General features: G+C 45.2%; 2 protein-coding genes and 1 non-coding gene across 3 annotated transcripts; 2 read left to right on the forward strand and 1 right to left on the reverse strand.

Moving 5' to 3' along the window:
- The first annotated feature begins 2,040 nt into the window (after nucleotides 1-2,040).
- Nucleotides 2,041-8,832, forward strand: atp1b1b (ATPase Na+/K+ transporting subunit beta 1b). Its single transcript, XM_062380797.1, has 6 exons — nucleotides 2,041-2,256; nucleotides 4,967-5,095; nucleotides 6,413-6,568; nucleotides 6,666-6,850; nucleotides 7,036-7,119; nucleotides 7,264-8,832. Exons 1-6 carry the CDS (start codon nucleotides 2,166-2,168, stop codon nucleotides 7,519-7,521), a joined length of 903 nt encoding a protein of 300 aa, XP_062236781.1. The 5' UTR covers nucleotides 2,041-2,165; the 3' UTR covers nucleotides 7,522-8,832.
- A 1,986-nt stretch (nucleotides 8,833-10,818) lies between these two features.
- On the reverse strand, nucleotides 10,819-10,891 carry trnar-ucg (transfer RNA arginine (anticodon UCG)). Its single transcript has one exon. It is a non-coding gene; the product is annotated as a tRNA-Arg (tRNA).
- Nucleotides 10,892-14,146: 3,255 nt separating this feature from the next.
- On the forward strand, nucleotides 14,147-19,863 carry LOC133933421 (cyclic nucleotide-gated channel cone photoreceptor subunit alpha-like). Its single transcript, XM_062380530.1, has 8 exons — nucleotides 14,147-15,489; nucleotides 16,095-16,148; nucleotides 16,281-16,364; nucleotides 16,852-16,902; nucleotides 17,188-17,277; nucleotides 17,610-17,714; nucleotides 17,805-17,911; nucleotides 17,997-19,863. Exons 2-8 carry the CDS (start codon nucleotides 16,096-16,098, stop codon nucleotides 19,349-19,351), a joined length of 1,845 nt encoding a protein of 614 aa, XP_062236514.1. The 5' UTR covers nucleotides 14,147-15,489; nucleotide 16,095; the 3' UTR covers nucleotides 19,352-19,863.
- Nucleotides 19,864-19,914: the final 51 nt, after the last annotated feature.

The following is a 19,914-nucleotide window of genomic DNA, read 5'->3' on the forward strand; positions in this document are numbered from 1 at the left end:
TCTGGCTGGTTTATTGTCCCTCTGTGCTTTGAGACCCTTCTGAGATGGACGCATGTCCTGGAATATCTCAGGCTGGCGTCACTGTACTTATCTCCGCTCAGTATTCATGACCAGTGGCTGGATCACTGGAATAGTGGGCGCTGATGGGGTAGGTGTATGAGGGGGTGGGGTGTGTGAAGGATTCCAAGGGCCTAGATCTTTATCAAGATTAGCTGTGCGAGAGCCGCTGAGCATTGTCCCAAGGACCTGATATGAATGTGCAGCGGGAACTCCTGACTGACACAACAGATCAATGCGGCTGCTGGGATGTAGTCCAGATTACACAATAAGTGCGGCTACACCACAACTGGAACCAGGAACTCACAGGGGGAGCTGGAGGTGGGGTACACACTGGGCAGCTGGCCAGTCTGTGGCAGGGCCAACAAATAGAGACAAGTACTAACAATAACATTCAAACCTTCAGGGAGAGGTTCAGGTCGGTGGTTCAATGCCGAAGTGTCCTTGAGCAAGACATTAAACCCCAGAGTGACATTAGAAAGTACTGCACTTAGAGGCCCTGTCTGATATGTGTGTGAACGGTTGAATGGAAAAAGACTTCCGTTCACGGTTTCCTCTTGTTTTTCTTTCACCATCATCAACAACCTCTGTGCATTTGTGCATGTATACGGGACAATACATTGCAAATACATTATATAGCTTAACACCTAGTAAAATGAATGTGACAGCCCTGTAATGAATCCTCCTGCATGTTCATTTTGTGCTGAAACTGTTTCTGGAGTTGCTGATTCATGGTTTCTTGCTGCAGTTAGTCGTGTCGTACAGGAGGGCGCTTGTGTCCTTTTCTCCGCCGAGGGCAGACGAACATGACAGATGCACCTCTTCCTCACAGGGTCGAACCAGCACCTCCTTAGAAGCAGTTTCTGAAAAATGAACCTTTGGGGACGAAGGTTTATGATTACACTGTCAGCTGTGTGTGTGTTAAGAAAAATGAACCTTCGGGGACGAAGGTTTATGATTACACTGTCAGCTGTGTGTATGTGTGTGTGTGTCTATGTGAGAGTGTGTATGATTGATTGGTATTTATGGATTAGCAGACTATAAGACAATGAAGGTCCATAGGCTAACATGTTAAAGTGAAAGAAACACGTGGCTTCACATCATGGTGCCAAGATGTGAAGACAAAAACTAAATTTAGAGGGATAGTTGACCCAAAAAGGAAAGTTCACTCATTATCTCCTCACACATGCCAGTGGGAGGGTGGGTGAAACCACTTTTCGAGGTTTAGGGGAAAACAAAGTTGCCGTCAAATCCAATACGATTGAAGTAGCTGGTAACCGCTTCTTCAGACATTAAAAAAACCTTAGAAATAAAAACCTACTGCTCCAGTGGTGTCATCAGGGTGTCCGTAAGCCCCAACTTTCAAATTGGCGTCATTTAGACCATGTTTTAGCCTAAATGTCCTCTGTAGTGCATAGAAGGACATCAGAGGACATTTAGGCTACACAAAAGGTTTAAATGACCCCGTTTCAGGGGGAAATTGAATGTTCCTGCTTACGGACACTTATTTATTACGTTTAAAGAATCTGTCACCATTTACATCCATTGATTGGATTTGACTGCAAAGCTGCAACTCCCAAAAGTGGGTTTGTGGACCCACCACCTCCATCTGCATAGTGATGAGGAGATAATGAGTGCATTTTCATTTTTGGGGTGAACTCGCTAAACAATCTGAAGCATCCTACTGTATATTAAAGTGCTGATGTGACAAACGATGGTGTCCTGGTCGTGGATGATGGGAGAGAGCGCAGTGACTTTACACACGGTCCCGGTATCTGCAGCGCGGAGCCGGCGCGTGCAGGAGCCTCCGCGGGGGCCGCCTGTCCGTCATCGTGACGCGGGCAGCGACGCACGGCCCTCCGCGCTCCGCCAATTAGCCGGCCGCGGGTCCGCCCCCCTCCGCCGGTCACTCGTCGGGAGTTTGCGGGCGGAGTCGAGGGGAGGGAGGGACGCTTTATATGCGGGAGACCTTCCACAGGACCGAGCTGGGTGCCTCTGTCTGCTGCGGGGACTTTGGGTTTGACATCACTGGAGGGAAGTCCGCCGAGGAAATTAACACAACAACAACAAGAAGACTAAAAGCCCCAAAAGCCTAAATAATCAAAAAGATGCCTTCGGATAAAGAGGGCGGCGGCTGGAAAGGCTTCGTGTATGACTCGGAGAAGCGGGAGTTCCTCGGTCGCACCGGGGGGAGCTGGTGTGAGTATCCACGAGTGATCGCGGTTGTCCGTGTAGAGACGGTGCAAGACGGGGGGGCCCGGCGCGCTCCCGGCACCTGCCGCGCGCCTGCCGGTCCGCCTCGTGCTGCCCACCACCTGTTCGATTTGACTTTGCTGCATTCGGGACTCGAACCCCCTGTTTGGGTGATTGGGCTCTGATTCAAAAAAAAAGAATAAGCTTGTGTTCAATAAAACAAAAATTCAAGGTGATCGAACGTGTGTGATTGCGAGTTCCGGCTGATCTCCATTCATTCTGCGTCGACGCTGCTCAAAGCCAATGAATGATGGGACCTCACGTTGGCTGCTTGTCGTTGGGGAAACTTGTGTCTTTATTTTGGAAGTGGGCACTGCGAAGGGTTAAAAATGCATCACGGTCCAAGGTGAGCCAAGGTGATCGGGCCCCGCTCGGGGAAACGGGAGCCGGGGCTGTGACCATCGATCCGGGTCGGGTTCCTCCTGTGATCGGATGTCGCTATGATCTTAACGAACAATGCCCGCTGATTAACTTGTGTGCGCCACCTTTCTTCTCCCGTTTCCCGAGCAGCGGTGCACGGTGCGGCCCCCCGGGGTGTCCTTGTCCCCCCCCCTCCTCCCTCCCAATGCCAAACACGCATCCCCGGCCGCCGAGGAGACACTAACACCTGGGTAACATGTTGTTTCAGTGACGCCATGTCTGCTGGGTCAGTGCAGGAGCTCCGGCAGAGTGAAGCTGAGGAGGATGGTGGTGGTGATGGAGGGGAGGGGGAGGGGGGGGCTGGTTGGATCATGTTTGTCCTTCTGAGGTCATCTGAAAAATGCTGATGCATCAGCGAGGTGTGCCATGCGCAGTGCTGTCCTTGAAGGGGTTCTGAGGAAAGGGACGTGTGGGACCTCAAACGCATGAGATTTGAAACATGTCGCATGTATTTTTTTATTGGGGCTATTTCTGTAGTTTTTTTTTACATGCAGGAGTGGAATGTGCCTCGTCCTTCTCGTGCTGCAGCTCAGATCAGGTGCTGTAGATCTGCACGTCAGGTGTAAAGCACTATTCAAGTCTTGATGACTATTCAAAGACCTTCTCTACCTCCTTGGCTGCAGCCGTCCCCTTAGTCTACGTCCCTGCATCTAACGCGTAATGTGTCGTGTCTCTCGGGCAGCCATGACCTTTTGACATTGCCTCCTGCAGCAGCAGCAGCCCTCGCCAAAGCAACTTATTGGCTGCGTGGCTGACTTTCACTGGTGCTCTATGTGTTCCCTCGCAGCGAAGATAATAGATTTCCAATACTCCCCTGAACCGTCTTCGTGCTCCAAATTGATTAGAAAGCAGAGACGACAGTGCCGTTTGGTGATTACTGTCTAGCGTGCACAAGCTTTACAGCTGAATTCCTGTAAATCTGTAAAGACAATGGCTGCCACTGTTTTATTATGAATGCTACCTTTGTACTTTCCTTCATTGATAGCATGTCCCACAGACAATCCTCGGATCCGGAGAAGCTGCTCAGACTAGTGTCGATGGTTGTTGGCATAGATTTAAGAGCATGAGGATAACATGCACAAGTTATTTATCAGTAGAAGTTAATATTCAGTAAAGCTTCCCTGTCAGCATTTATAATCTGCATTGTGCAGAGTTTCAGATTCTGTCTTCATGGGGACTGAATTCTGCTACAAATGCAGATGAGGCTGTTCTTGTTTAGCTTTGGACTTTTATCTGGGTTGGTGGATTCTCACACTCCTTGAGGTTCTCCCTGACCCCAAGTCCATGTTCCTGCCGCTAGCGGACTTCATGCAGGGATTTCTCTCTGGTTTTGTAGCATAAACCAGTCAAACCCCCGGCTCAGTGGCCAAATAGTTCAACTGAATTACATGTGGTCTGTAATTTAATGGTCTAAGGGGGCCATTAAATCATCTGCCACTCTGTGCCACTCTCCTTTTAGCAGTTACTCCACTGTGCAGCTGTGATGGTGAATTACATTTCCCCTTTACTGGGTACCAACGCTGGCCCCTAGGTCAGTCAGGGTTCAGTGCACTTATGGGTTCTTAGAAGTACACGGCTCCTCTTTTTCACATCTGGTCCCGCAGATAAAATCATTCCCCCTCGTCAAGCTGCTTGATCTCGCCGCAGACGTCTTCGCAGAGCGGGGACGGAATCAAGCAGCTGCAGACCTGGACCCGGGGTAAGCCCGAGATAACGCTATCTTCGGCCCTCTTCTTAGAAGTGTCGACTTTGCAGCTCACGGTAACTTTTTGTGCACATTTCCGGGACGTTTCTCTTGGCTTTTAGTCCATCTTTCAGATCTCAACCAGACTTGTCCTCATTAAAGTGTGAAGAGCTCTCGAACACAACAACATCTAAGGCTGTGATGATGATGGGGAAGAAGGAAAACTATATGCACATCATAAAGTGCAAGATGATCTGACCTTTTTACACAGAAAGAAAATGAAGCCTAAACACTTACGCCACTCAGAGAGTAAAATTAAACATAAGAGAGCCACCCATATTTATAGGGCCCAGCAATGGAATAGAGGCTCTGTGGTGGCAGGTGTGTATTACTAGATATTGATTTCAATCATAGGTCGAATATCACGGTCAAAGTTGACAAAGCGGCACAGCTGGTCTGCGTCGTATGTGACTGTGCCCTCATTGACCAGTGTCTTTTTTTTCCCCTCATGGCAGAAATGATGATTCTCTTTCTTTTTTTTTCTTTCCACAGTTAAAATCTTTACATTCTACGTCATCTTCTACGGCTGCCTGGCTGGATTCTTCATCGGCACCATCCAGGCCCTGCTACTCACCTTGAGCGACTACAAGCCCACATGGCAGGACAGAGTTGCACCCCCCGGTAAGAAGTGGTTTCCACACAAACCTGCTCATGGTTAGGATGAATACAGATGTAATACAAACTGGTGAAGGGACTTTTTTTATGATGTCTTCTAGTGAGTTCTAAAACCAGATGTCCTTGGATAGAAATATAAATAACATTTTATTTAAAACACCAGTCTGCCTGAATAATTTATAGTTTCCGTCATGATGACTTCAGTTTCAAAAAAAAATTCAATAAACTTCTCATCTTCTGTATCCACGGTCAAGAATTAACTTTAACATAAACAGGGTTCTCCCAATCTGATCAATAACTGCCTTCAGAACGCTTGTTTTGGAAACATTCATACATCTGCACATGGTGGTCCCAGTGCAGCCTCCCCTGTGTACACCTTCCACACTGGTTTCCATGGTGGTGAGGGGCTGCTGGGTGTTACAGAACCGAACTGAGCATGTGTAGAGAACAGAGTGAAGACCGGAGGGAGCGAGCCTCTTGTCTGACTGCAGGTCGGCCTCACACTTTCCAAATGAAATCATTAAGGATTAGATTGGTGTGTTCAGGTCACAGCCGTTAAAATAAGCTTTTAACTGCTCACTGGACCAAAGGACCAGTCAGCCATTAGCTTCCTTTACCCAGTCACATGAGATCTATCAGTTTCCTCTGACTTCAATGACACTGCTCTGCACCGTTTTCCGCCTATTGAGCCTGTCTTTACCTAGAAGACTAGAAGCAGGAGGAAACTGTTAGCTGAGACCTGCTGTTAATATTCATCACATCGGCTGCAGAAGTTGGCAACAATCCTCCATTTCCCCACATAGTCGGTGTTCCCAAACGCGTTTCCTGCGAGCAAACAGGACATTTTTAAGGTTTTCCATTAACGCCGGCTGTCAACCAGATGACTGAACACAAAAAATTGTTTCAACCTTCAATCTTTCTGTTTCCACTCACATTGCCTCATAACTCTAATCCTCTTAATGAGACGAATCCTCCCCTGACACCCTGTGTCTACTGAGCTGGGTATTTTTTCAGTGTTTTTAATAGAGTTGCTTGTCAGGTTAATTTATTTTGGAGAGGAAGAAATCCGCTGTGGATAATTCAGCTTCAGTTTAAAATGACAACCATGAACCTTGAAGGAAACATGATCTAAATATGTTACATGTCGTCAAACCGACTAACTGTAAAACCATAAAATGATGGTATAAGACGATTAAATTGGCAAAATGAAGATGGAATGCAGTATCTTGATGTGTGATCGACAACTTAAACTGTAGCAGTCTCCACATTATTTTTTTTTAATAAATATATCAATAACAAGTGATTGCTGTGTTTTCCCTGCAGGCCTTTCACACACCCCAAAGTCAGAAAAATCTGAACTGGCTTTCAACACCGGGGAACTGGAGACCTATCTGCCTTACACCAAAGCCTTGAGGACATTCCTGGAAAAGTATGACGAGGAGAAGCAGAAGGACCAGATGAAATTCGAGGACTGTGGAGGTATTATTTCATGGCTGCTTCGTAAATATAAAATGCATATAATTTAGATGTCCTGTGTGATGGTTAATTGTCCCTTACCTCTCTCCCCCCACCACAGTCGAGCCTGCAGAACCCAAGTACAGGGACGAGCTGGAGAGCGATGTGGGCGTCAGGAAGGCCTGTCGTTTTTCCAGGACGTGGCTGGGACCCTGCTCCGGCCTCGAGGACCGCGAGTTTGGTTTCAAGGAGGGAAAGCCCTGTCTGATTGTAAAGCTGAACAGGATCGTGTCCTATCGCCCACAGGTAATTTTCAAATGGCTTTTTTCAAACTAAGTTGGGTTTTGAGAGGAAACCACTACAAATGTTTGAATTGTGTCATGTTTTTACTGAACCACACACAGAATGGTGTCTGCTTGAAAAGGCAGAATTCATTGCAGATTTCTTCTGAAAGTCCTTGAATCACCTCCTAACTTGTATTCTGTGTTCAGCCTCCAACCTCGAATGAGACCATCCCTGAAGAGGCTCAGCCAAAGGTGCAGCCCAATGTGATTCCTATCTACTGCACTAACAAGGTACACGGTTATTTACATGTCTATTCGTTGTTGTTGTTAAAAGTGATCAATCACACACAGTTTGAGACTAAGAAGCTGTCTCTGCTCTTTTCTTCCTGCTCTGAAGTCTTCTCACTCCATGTTTTCATCTCTCTGTGTTTCCAGAAAGAGGAGGACGCTGGGAAGGTCGGAGAGATCAAGTACTACGGCATCGGCGGCGGCTTCCCCCTCCAGTATTACCCGTACTACGGCAAGCTGCTGCACCCTCACTACCTGCAGCCACTGGTGGCGCTGCAGTTCACCAACCTGACCATGAAAGGCGAAGTGCGCATCGAGTGCAAAGTGTTCGGAGACAACATTAACTACAGCGATAAGGACCGCTACCAGGGACGCTTTGACATCAAGTTCACGATTAACAGTTAATGACTGCCATCGAAAACATAATACTTCGTCTGACCGCCACCACCCCCACCTGCTCCGCCCCTTTGTCCTTTGCTAAACACCGATCTAATATAGGAGATAAGTTAGGAGGGGGGGGGGGGGAGGTTTAGCGGCTCTGGCAATCACGACTAGTCTTGAAATTAATAATGAAAGGAAAAAAAACTGATAGAGGACCGATGTGTATCCGTCTTGCTCTCATCACTAGCTTCTACTGTCACTAGCATTTAGACTGTAATTTAGAGGAAGAGTAGCGATTAGGCCTAATAAAAGTATTTATTCTGCTGTAAATGAGACTTTTCCACAAGCCATGGGACATTGTTCATCGATGAATTGTGTTAAGTGTAATTCCATTTCTGATGTGTCGCGAGCTGTGTTCGTCCCCTCTGCGTATCGCTGCCATCCGTGGCTTTAGTAGATGTTTCCGGAGCGTGCAGTCATCAAACTCCGGTCCTTCCAACCCACGTCGTTCTAGCAGTTATAAAGCGCACACGTTTGTGTATGTGTGAGTTTCCGACATGAGCACACACTCCCACTTACTTAATGATTTTAAAATGGTTTGACATGATACACTCTTCTGATCTGTGTTAGGGAAAGAAAAAAAAAGCTGCACTCCAGGGAATTTCCTTTTCCTCTTTTATTTGTTGTACACCTGATCAAGGGAGACTCTTTATACTTTTGCCTTTTTTCTTTTTGTGCTTTGTTAAATCACCTAAGTGTGTGAAGGGGACTTTTAAATCTTGGTTTCATGCCTTTTACTCTTGATTTTTTTGTTTTGCCTTGAATGTAGAGTTGTGTGTCCAGCCTTTAGCCTGCTGTCAGGGCAGTGGTGCTAAACACGTTTTTAAGTTGTCTCGTTTTTTTCGTTGCTGGACTCATCACAGCGTTCTGCTGTACATACCCGAATGTCATCTAACACAGTGGAAGGATTTTATATTTATGCAGTTGTACATTTTGTTTCTTCGCAGAATGTTTTAATGTATAAATGCAATACCAAAGTGACACATTGGAGAGAGTCCAATTGGAAGCAATGCAGTACTCGTTTTTAGGATCTCATCATGTCAAGTGATTAAAAGTCAATGTCTCATCTTTCTGCCATGAATGTAGTAACAGGCAGTTTAATTCCACACTGACCTGATCTTCATGCATTTAAAAAAAAAAAACAACAGAGTTCTTGCAAAGCTCGAGGCTTTAGGAGATGTCGGCTTTAATGTTCATGGGGATCTGTTCATTCACAACTGTTCATCCACCTCTGTCATTCAGAGATAGAAACAAATAAAATCCTAATGGACCTTTTCTGGTGTTTTTCTTCATGTTGTCACACAAACGAAGCCTCGCCCTCTCTGCTCTGTCCTATCAGCTCTCTGGGGCTGTTCTGAATCATCCAATCATATTTCACCTCGCTTCCAATCCATTGTCCATGAAAATGTGTAGGGAGAGCAGATAAGGTCTTTAGATAATACTTCAATATATTTTATTTATAGAGCATTTTCAACTTTTACCCACACTTTACATATAATTCGAATAAAGGACACTAAAGATAAAAAAAAAAAACTAACATCATTAAACATTGAAAGTAGTTCTGAAGAACAGACGGGGCAGTGCAGTGTTAAATGTGTTGGGGGGGGGGGGGGGCAGGCTTAAGAGAAGGCCCTGTCAGTGCAGCTCTGATGTTTGTATGGAGAGGAGTTTGGCGGCAGAGAATGCCTAATACTATGAGTAATATAAGACATGAATAACTCCACTGTTCAGTTTCTAAATTAGCCATTAGGACCCGGAGGGGCTTTTAAAGCAGTCCTTTATTTTGGAAGAACACAAGGAGACTCAGTCATGTCTTCACTTTCTTTCTTCTCTTTTTAACAAAGTCCCGTTTGAGCCCAGAGATGAATAAATGAGCGCTTGTTGGCTCGGGCAGAGGAGCAGAGTGACCGCACGATTTCTGTTACTGTTCAATCAGTCGGCTCTCAGTGCACAGGCAGGACACGGCCCCCGGATCGGTTGCAGACACGCCGCTCTGTAATTACAGGAGGCCGCCGCTGTGCAGTAGCTAACAGAGGGTTGTTGTTTCAGGCTCCACCACAGAGCAGGTAGAAAGCCACCAAGAGCCAGATGGACCAGCAGGGCCGACCAATCAGAGGCTGTTTATCAACTCTCTTTCTCTCTTTCTGGCTCTTTCTGTTACCTCCACCCAGGGGCTTGTGTGTTTGGTTTCCAATTTTGAACCTTTTCTGGAGCTTTTCATGGGCCATCTTGGTTTTCATCACAAACTTTGAATGCATGAGAATGAACTCTCCTACTCATTAGATAATTGTTAAGACACAAACAGAAACAATAGGACCACCTGGAGTTTACAACACTCACGACGAGCACAGACTCAATATAAGCATAGTTAAATGTGAACAACAGAAGTCACATCCTAACTTTTCTTATGCCAAATGTCTTGTTAAGGAGATTTTTAAAAGACAAACAGAAGCGTTAAAACATTCTAACAACAATAAATTAGACACAAATAACAACAACAAGCCAGAGTCATATTTTTTACCAAACAGTTTAGATGAAAACAAAGACGGGGGTCTTCTGTCTTCGCTTGGCCACAAAGCCCCTTGGCGTTTTAGATTGCGACACATACACTGATGAAACACAACATAATGAGCAGCATGTGTTGTGACACATTCCTCCCATGCCTCCCTTCTGTCAGACTGGATCAGACAGGACGGCCCTTTGTCGTTTTTGTGCCTCAATGATCAGAGCGTGTCCCTCCTCCGGATCGCAGTCTGGAGCTGCTCGCAACTAGATGAATGGGTGATATGATTCGACCCTTGTGAAGATCATTCACCTGGTGGGCGACCTAAAACCCACATGGTCATCACATGATCATTAGCAGCATATCATCTATTATTTTTCTTGCAGGATTAAAATGGCTCAATTTGCAAGTTTCCAGCTCATTATGCCAAATTCTCAGGTTCCATACTCACAAGAATCTCCAGCTGTCAACAAAGACGCTGCATGAAATACATATAAAACAGCCATCTCCTTAAAAAGTGTTTTAACTGCTTTGTGAACTTTGCTTCTGATTTGTTCAGCGGCTGTGGTTGAATCTTTGCTGATGCATCGTGTTATCAAGTCGGGCTGACTTCCCGTTTTTGCAAAAATGTCGCTTCCCTTCTGCAGAACGTCACGAACAGAATGCACGGGGGGTTGAACCCGTGTCCTTTGTCCTGTAAGCAGCCGTGTTTTTATCAATCCTTCCCGCTACGAGGATCTTCAAGTAAAGGAAAAGATCAACCACGAAGGGACTCGAACCCTCAATCTTCTGATTCGAAGTCAGACGCCTTATCCATTAGGCCACGTGGTCGCATGGAGAACCTTGTCCACTGAGTCAGTAATGAACACGCTCGGGGCGTTTCCGGGGTAAGCAGCGCTGCCGCGAAATCCTACACAAGCGAAGTAACTAGTGATTCCTTATCTTTTGTCCTTAAACTAAATTAATATAAATTATTCTTAGCTGCTTTCTGCTGCTGAATTTCCTCCTCTGTGTGGATCACTAACGTTCTATCTTATCTTATCTATATAGAGCGTTTCTAGTCTTGAAGACCTCTCAAAGCACTTCAAGGTTTGTGTGGAACTTTCTATCGAGCATCCCAGGGGCAATTTAGGAAATTCAGTACAATCAGTCAGACGGAATTGGGGGGGGGGGGGGGGGGGGGGGGGGGCTGCTCTCACAACCCCCTTGCCCCACCCACCAGAAACCTGACATGCAGGCAGATGGAAACATGAGCACCCGAGAAAAGGCCAGAGGTCGTCTCACGACAAAGAGGAGGGCATGAGATAAAGACATTAGAGGTTTTGCAATGAGGTGTTAATCACGATTCTGTTTGTATTCTATCTGTGTGGGGGGGGGGACAATGATCTCGGGCGGCTGAGTTCTCACACGAGTTAGAGGCTATAATATAGAGAAAGTGATGAAGGTCTTGTTTTTCTCTCAAGATAAAGATCAGATCATCATACATTACCACAGTGCAGTACTGGAAAAACACACAAAAATACAGAATCACTTCACTATTACGTTCTAACAACTTCTCCCCTGGGTTCATGGTTTGGTAATATATGTGTCCTGGTTGGTGGCGTGGATTTATAACCTTAATGCGAGGGCCCTCAGGCCTGCTGGGCCCCCGGGTGTTCACCCAACACTTCCTGTAGGCTGCAGCTCATTCACTCACACAATGTATACCACACACCAACAAGCAGGGTCCATGGCAACAAGCCAGGCCCACCACTAATGTAATGGGATTGAAATGTTGTCATCGTTTCCATTCTCGCTCAAACTCCTCCGCATGTGTCGCAATGTCAGGACGAGTCTAATGTCTGCAGGGGCTGCACTCACAACCCCCCCGACCCCCCCGCTCTCATTCACACACTGTAAAGCATCACAAGGTCAAGTCCGCTGATTACACTGCATCATGTGACGCACACGTGCTGCATGGTTGGCAGGCAGGAGGGGACTGTCCCTCTGATAGCCCCGTCCCTGTCTCGCTCAGTTATCACCCATATGATTAGCTGCGGACTGTGGGAACGCACACTGCAGTATTACTGACACACACACACACACACACACACACACACACACACACACACACAAGGACAGAATCTGGTTTACTGAGGCTCGTCGTTCAAAGCTCTTCTCTGAGACGCACACCCGCAGAGCACTTTATTAGGAACGTCACACTCCGTCATCCCTGCAGATTCATGCTGCCAGTCTCCTGCTCTACCACAGCACAAAGCCTCTGCTGGATTCACGACAGTGGGGGGGGGGGGGGGGGGGGGGACACTGTCACGTTCATTAAAGGCCAATTTGAGGCTTTTGCAGTGAATCAGACTTCTAATACTGCAAAGCCACATTAAAATGGCAGGACTTTCAGAACCACCCTCAGTACATACGTTGACATTAACTGAAGTTCTGCACTGCTGCCTCATGATTGGTTGTTTGGATGATATAAGGGGTCTCAATAACTACATAAATTTGTTTTACTTCTGAGCACAAGAGGGCAGCAGCGCTTGATAAATCACAGGGCGGGAGAGTGTCATTCAGCTAACAACAGCAGCTGACAAGAGAGGAAATGTTGGTTATTCAAAATCCAATACTTTATTGTAGAAAGATTGGACTCAGAAGGCCTCTGTTTTTTTTAGGCCGATGCTCGACTAGCTCCTGATGAGGTTAAGAACTGTGGTCATGGGCGTTTCAAGGAATTTGGGGGCCCCTGTAAGGTTCAATAGACCTGGGGGCCTTACATTAAACTTTGTTAGGTGGTTTCATGCGGTTATTGCAGTATCTTGCAGATAGCCGATCATAGAATTTAATGAGGTTGTTGATGTGGACAGCCGGTCTTGCAGAGGCCCCCCTCTCAGCTCGGGGGGCCCCAGGCCATTGTTTGCTTTGTTTACTCTGACAGAGCACCCCTGACTGGTTGAAATACCTCACCATGCATGTGGCTGAAAGCCAGACATCGGGCGGCTTCGGCTCAGGAGTTCAAGAGGGCCTTCCACTAAACAGAGGGTTGCTGGTTCGACTCCTCCATGCCGGAGTGTCCGCGGGCTAGGGACTGAACACCATACTGGCCCTGATGGCTGTTTTGACAGGATGTATGAATGATTTGTGAAAGTGTGTGAATGTAACTCTTGTAACCTCATCCCTGTTTACCTCTGTTGTTTCCACCTCATCAGCACAAGGTGCCGTGGTGGTGATTTTACAGATGGATGATGAACGCCTGAACGCACCATTGCTTTGTCCTCTGTGAGGCTGGACCGTCTCGGAGGTGAACATGAGCAGAGACGCCAGAAGATGCCTGATGATTGCTGAGCTCCCGGGGGGGGAGGGGGGGGGGAGGCTGGCACCCATGCTGAAACCAGTTTAATTGGTGAGTCAGATCAGCGGTGGCTGTCAGCAGGTTGTTAACACATCAGCAGCACTGGGAGTTGATATCAACAGTGATGATGATGATGATGATGATGATGATGATGATGTGCTGAGACTGAGCCTCTCTCTGTAACCTGGTTTAATCTTGTAGATCCAGATTTATAGACTTTTACTCATAGCTTTTTATTTGTGAACATTTGCAAATAGTACGTATATATATAAGTATATAATTATAAGTATATAATTACGAAAGATTAGTTTCATTGGCTGAATCATCACACCATTTTCTCCCACTTCTTTTTGTAGACGTTGTAGGTAATCTGTTCTAGAAAATGACTTTTAATGCATTGGAGGACGCTGAGTCCAACTCTTTTTCCTTTACTATAAGAGACTCGTTAATAACCAGGGTCCTATACACTGTGCTTGCTCTTAACATTCATTATATCCCACAATTCACAAGTTATTTACACATGCTGTTATACATGAGTCTCCTGTTTTCTGAGCTGCTGAGCAGTGCTCCCTGGGAGGCACTGGAGACAACAAGCTGAATCCAGAGCAGCTCAGCAATTATAAATGCACATGGGGCCAGCGATTATCGATGGGTCATGGACAGTGTCTTGAAGTGAGCGTCGCAGGAAGCCCTAAGGCACCAGGGACCGAGGGAGGCAGCAGACCAATAGTTAAAGTTCACATCCTCTTTTCACAGAGGAACTCTTCACTAAATCCTTAATGACATGTGGAGTCATAAATATCTAACCTGAGATGCTTTGCTCCTGATTCACAGGACTCAGACTCGTGTCCAGCTCCAACACACCCAGGGCAGTTTTTAATAAAGTTGTGTTCAAGCTAAGGACAGGGGAGTTAAGCTGGTCTTCAAATGCAGTCATTGAGACAAGTTTAAGTGGTCGGTAACAGGTGTAAAAACACTTTGAATTCAAAAGGATTACTTCTCAAGAAAGATAGAAAAATGCACTGTTATTTCATGACCGTAACATACTGGACAAACATCAGTCAAACAATGGCTTACAGTAGAGGTGTAAACATGTTTTTCCAGTTCAGGAACAAACTGAAGTAAAAATAAATTCAGGATTAGGTATTATGTGTTATTATGTTTTAAATTATTATTATGTCTACAGAAGCTCATCATCAGGATGACAGGGCTGATCTGAGGACAGCAGCTGTTTTCCCCTGCAAACCAACCAGTGCTCATCAGTGTGAGCTGTGATCCATCACTTCTCCTCCGCCTGCTCCACAAGAGGCATCAACAGATTACTGCTAATCTCATGTACGGCAACTAATCTGACTCTGCTGTGTGGCTGTAGTCCAGCCCCAGTGGCAATGATACACACACACACACACACACACACATTCATACATAAATAACAATATATATATATATTTATCGTTATATATATCCCAAAACTTTATATCTGTCTGCCAAAGTTTTTATTTTGTGCAAAACAATCAAAGGATTTCTCTTATTGACTCAATGTTATTAGTATTAAATGAAAAAGAAATCTGTGTGTACCTTTATGTTTTTAACTGATTTAATCACGCTGTTACAGTTTAATATTGACTGACATAGGAAACTATATCATGGGGGTGTAATCTTCCCTTTCCCTGGTAGACAGCTTGGATTCTGAGTCCTTATTTATATTCCTTCCCAGTCTGAGTAAATCCTCTTAGAGCGTGTGCTGCTAAAGGGAGACATCAGACTCCACCTGCAGCTTTCAGAAAGGAGCAGCCCCCCCCCCCCCTCCTCTCTCCTCCCTCTTTCACCTGCTGGGAGGTGGTGCACTGTGGATGAACAGACGCCGTTGCTCCATGGCAGAGGATGAGTTTGTCTCTGGAAAAGCAGGAGTGGAATGAGTTCTGCTGTGTCTTACGTGAGAGGATTTAACGCAATAACAGTGTGATCTCTGCGTCTGAATCCCGTGCCCAGCAGTCTCCTGTTTGATTGAACGTAGGAAGAAGTGACCAGGAGCAGCATGAGACCGACACAGAGCTCACCCTGACTCGTCTTCATCACTCACATTCAGGTAAACTACTCCCTCAGGATGGAGAGTGATTGTTGTTCGTGTTGCAGTGGGACTGAAAGAACAGAAGTTCTCTGAAGTTGAGCTTTTCAAAGTCCCACACCGCTGAAAGTCTAATTTTAGCTGATGTAATCTGGGAGAGGAGGATTTGAGTTAACGTGCTAAAGAAGAAACGGGGCGAGCTAATGAGGCTAAACACAAACTGACAGTCAGTCTTCACTTTACCTTTAGTATGAATGTATAACTTCTCTTAGTTTTGTGTGTATGTGTGTGATCTCATTTATTAATTAGGCCAGGCCAAGACAAGACTCTGACTTGATTGATTATGTAAATTGTGTGCATGTGTGTGTTGTTGTGTGTGTTAGTGTGTGTGCTCCACAAGCTCATTTATCGACATTTATATGCTTGAAAGAGTTTTTTTGTGTAATATCTGTTTGTGTGAGAATCTACATGTTGTGTAGACTCTGTGTGGGTCAATCTATGACTAGATGTCCCCCAGGTTAAAGCTAATGTAGAGATATTGACATTGAAATCCATTATTAAGATTTATTTTAATATACTTTAGTAAGCGTGAACAATAAGAGTGAACAATTTATCTGTGTCTCCAGGATGATGGACACCCAGGATCAGACATGTTCTGCGGGAACAGGGCTGCTGTCAAGGTGAGTCCCACTCATGACTCAAATTGAGTGCAGTCCCAGAACAAAGCCAGTCCATGTTGCAGGATTTACAGGTGTTGTGTCCCAGGCAGCCAGTTCATCTGCCGGTTACTTCACATTCATCTCTTTCCCAAGGTTGTCCCGCATGAGGCACTGGGGGAGGAGCAGTGTCGGCCCTGCGGAGTCCAGCACCGAGGGCGACAAGAGGAGCAGGAGCAGGTGAGCTGGGAACCTGCAGCCACGTCCAGCCTCTGAAAGCTCTGATGCACAATTAAATCCTCAAATGCAAACATTTATCAATTTACAAAAAGGTTTGAAGATGTCACCAAGACAGTGTCTGAAATAAATGGAGAGGTGTATAGTTTTTGGCTCTGTCTCTTAGACCTGATACTGATCACCACACTGAGTAGAAAACAAAGAAGTTCCATATTAGTAAAACCAATGGCAAAGTATAATTTCATCAAGGAATCTACATTAAGCATTTTGCAGAAGGTTATATGCTCTAATGCTAGAAGTTAGATCAAAATCTTCTCGAAAACATTTCAAATCAAAAGAGGTTCTTCAGTAGTTTGACTTTATTGACGACATTTGAACTTGATTGTTTAAAGGCCTCATTTTTATCCTTATGCTCTAACACAATATATATTTATATCTGTCTATTTCTCTTTTTTTTGTTTACATGTACTTGTTCCTCTTTCACTAACAGCCGCTTGCCTCTTGCTGCACACAACACAAACAACTGCAACAACAAGGATGGGTAAGATACAGTTTCATAACACTACCTTGTTAATTGATGGTGTCTGCTCCAAGTTCTCTTGAACACATGTGTTCAAAATATTGGCAATCTTAAAATTAAAGGTTGGGTGTTTGTGTTATGTCTGAACTCAGGAAATGTCCCAGTTGTTGAAACTGGCATCACAAGGACTGTCTGCTTGTTTTAACAGCGTCACAGCGCCTCCCTCTGGCTTTTCAAACCCCACTGTGTGTCAGCTGTAGATTGAACGTAGTAACCCAGCCTGCCTCTGCTTATGGATATTTACAGCAAAAAAGATGAGAAGAAGGATGAGAAGAAGGATGAGAAGAAGGACGACAAGAAAGACGACAAGAAAGACGACAAGAAGAAGGAAGAGCCGTAAGTAATTATTTTCATGGCTGAAACAACCAATGTTGCAAAGTTAAAGAAAAACAAATCCTAGATCTGGATTACCTAGATTTGATGGGTTCCTTCTTGGCCTATACAGCACCAAGTTTTATGGGGATCTGTCCAGTGACATAACGTAGTATTTTTCTTATTATACTTCATTATTATAATTTTCTTTGTATTAAAGAGTTTATAGATTATGACCTTAAACTTTCCTCGAGTATGTAAAGCATCTCTGAGAGCTTGCCAGAAGTTGATCTTTTCTAAACTGGATTGTGTCATTTCCAATACGACATAAACCTACAGTACTTTTTCTCATTCAGAAAGAAGGAGGTTTGGATCATGGACCCTGCCACAGATATTTACTACTACTGGCTGAGCCTGATCTCCATCCCAGTGTTCTACAACCTGATGCTGCTGGTGGCCAGGTCGGACATCTTGGCATTTTTTTTTTTCCCCCACCATTAATCTTAATGTTGTCCTAGAGGTCCTTGTCTTATGTTTCCATGTCCTTGCAGGTCTTGTTTTAATGAACTTCAGTCTGCTAACACAACACTGTGGTTGGTTTTGGACTACAGCTCAGACGTCCTGTACTTAGCCGACACGTTTGTGAGATCCAGAACAGGTCAGTGATGGGACATTGGGCGATTGTGCGACATTTGTGATTTTCAAGAAACCCTAAAGCTGATCACACTCTGATGTGTCAACAGGTTTTCTGGAGCAAGGCCTGCTCGTAAGGGACGAAAAGACCCTGAAAGAGAAGTACATAAAGACAAGGCAGTTCAGATTAGATGTAATGTCGTTAATTCCCACTGACTTTATTTTCCTGAAAATTGGACTCAACAACCCCGAGTGGAGGTTCAACCGTCTCTTTCGGTTGGCCCGACTTTTTGAGTTCTTCGATCGGACTGAGACGCGAACCAACTTCCCCAATATATTCCGTATTGGCAATCTTGTGCTTTACATCCTCATCATCATCCACTGGAACGCTTGCCTCTACTTTGCCTTCTCCAAGGTTCTCGGCTTTGGCTCAGACACCTGGGTGTATCCATCCCTGGAGAAACCAGAGTTTGGACGTCTGGCAAGACAGTACGTCTACTGCTTTTACTGGTCCACTCTTACGTTGACCACTATCGGGGAGACGCCGCCCCCAGTCCGAGATGTCGAATACTTCTTTGTAGTGTGTGACTTCCTCACTGGGGTTCTGATCTTTGCCACCATTGTAGGAAATGTCGGTGCTATGATTTCTAACATGAACGCCGCACGTGTAGAGTTCCAGGCTAAGATTGACTCCATCAAGCAGTACATGCAGTTCCGGAAGGTCACCAAGGACCTGGAGGTGAGGGTGGTGAAGTGGTTTGACTACCTGTGGACGGAGGAGAAAACCTGTGATGAAAAGCAAGTGCTGAAGAACCTGCCGGACAAGCTGAAGGCGGAGATAGCCATCAACGTGCATCTGGAGACCCTACAAAAAGTGCGCATCTTTCAGGACTGTGAAGCAGGGTTGCTTATCGAGCTGGTCCTCAAGCTTCAGCCTCAGGTTTTCAGTCCTGGTGATTTCATCTGTAAGAAGGGGGACATTGGCAGGGAAATGTACATCATCAAAGAAGGAAAACTGGCCGTGGTAGCAGACGACGGGGTTACCCAGTTCGTGGTTCTCAGTGACGGGGCATACTTTGGAGAAATTAGCATTTTAGGGATCAAGGGCAGTAAGGCGGGAAACCGAAGAACCGCCAACATCCGAAGTGTGGGCTACTCAGATTTGTTTGCCCTGTCCAAAGACGATCTTATGGAGGCGCTCACCGAGTACCCTGATGCTAAAAACGCCCTTGAGGAAAAGGGCAGGTCCATCCTGATGAAGGATAATCTCATCGACGAGTCCATGGTCACTGCTTCTGATGCCAAAGACTTGGAGGACAAAGTCAACAAGATCGAATCCACTATGGACGTCATGAGCGTCAAATTCCGAAAGCTGTCAGACCAGTATGAATCCTCCCAGCGTAAACTCAAACAGCGGCTCAGTAATATTTCAAACCAGGTCCGAACCCTCAGGATAGACGAGTAGAGCTCGGAGGGACTCCTTCCATTGTCTGCCAAGGTCTACCAATGAAGGACACCTAGTACACACCAATCATCACTGGATTCATTTTGTACATGATAAGTAAATTATACTTTATATTACAGGGTAACAACAAATATAAAATAAGGTATTGTTCTGATCTCAGAACATAAATTTGTCATTTGATTTGCACTGGCAATAAATGTTTAAAAAAAATTCAAGTATGTATTCATGTGAGCATATAAAGCAATCTGTTACATAACCAGTACTTTCAGCACCACTTTGCCTAGATTGGTCATAAAATGCAGTTCTCTTCAGCGCATCTGTTCCAAGTTTGACAAGAACGCTGTAAAAATGTTCAACCATGAAAAATGTATTGTGCATTCAGTTTTTAAAAGTGACACTTTTAAATAAGAGTATAAGATGGGTCTGTTTTTCAAGACCAGTTTGGAATTAATAGACATTCTTGAGACTCAGATTGTACCTACATTTTCAAATGATCATAATAAAATTTGAATACCTGGTCTGATTTGTCCATTTCCTTTAAGGCTGGATAAGGACACCACTGA

This window comes from Platichthys flesus, chromosome 22 (genome assembly GCF_949316205.1).
Source record: "Platichthys flesus chromosome 22, fPlaFle2.1, whole genome shotgun sequence".
Lineage (NCBI taxonomy): Eukaryota > Metazoa > Chordata > Actinopteri > Pleuronectiformes > Pleuronectidae > Platichthys > Platichthys flesus.

Excerpts from the sequence above, each read along its gene's own strand:
- atp1b1b (XM_062380797.1), top strand. The coding sequence starts at position 2,166 with ATGCCTTCGGATAAAGAGGGCGGCGGCTGGAAAGGCTTCGTGTATGAC. Across the intron at positions 2,257-4,966 it reads TCGCACCGGGGGGAGCTGGT|TTAAAATCTTTACATTCTAC; the intron begins GTGAGTATCCAC and ends TTCTTTCCACAG. Across the intron at positions 5,096-6,412 it reads GGACAGAGTTGCACCCCCCG|GCCTTTCACACACCCCAAAG; the intron begins GTAAGAAGTGGT and ends TTTTCCCTGCAG.
- LOC133933421 (XM_062380530.1), top strand. The coding sequence starts at position 16,096 with ATGATGGACACCCAGGATCAGACATGTTCTGCGGGAACAGGGCTGCTG. Across the intron at positions 16,149-16,280 it reads GGAACAGGGCTGCTGTCAAG|GTTGTCCCGCATGAGGCACT; the intron begins GTGAGTCCCACT and ends CTCTTTCCCAAG. Across the intron at positions 17,912-17,996 it reads GTTTGTGAGATCCAGAACAG|GTTTTCTGGAGCAAGGCCTG; the intron begins GTCAGTGATGGG and ends ATGTGTCAACAG.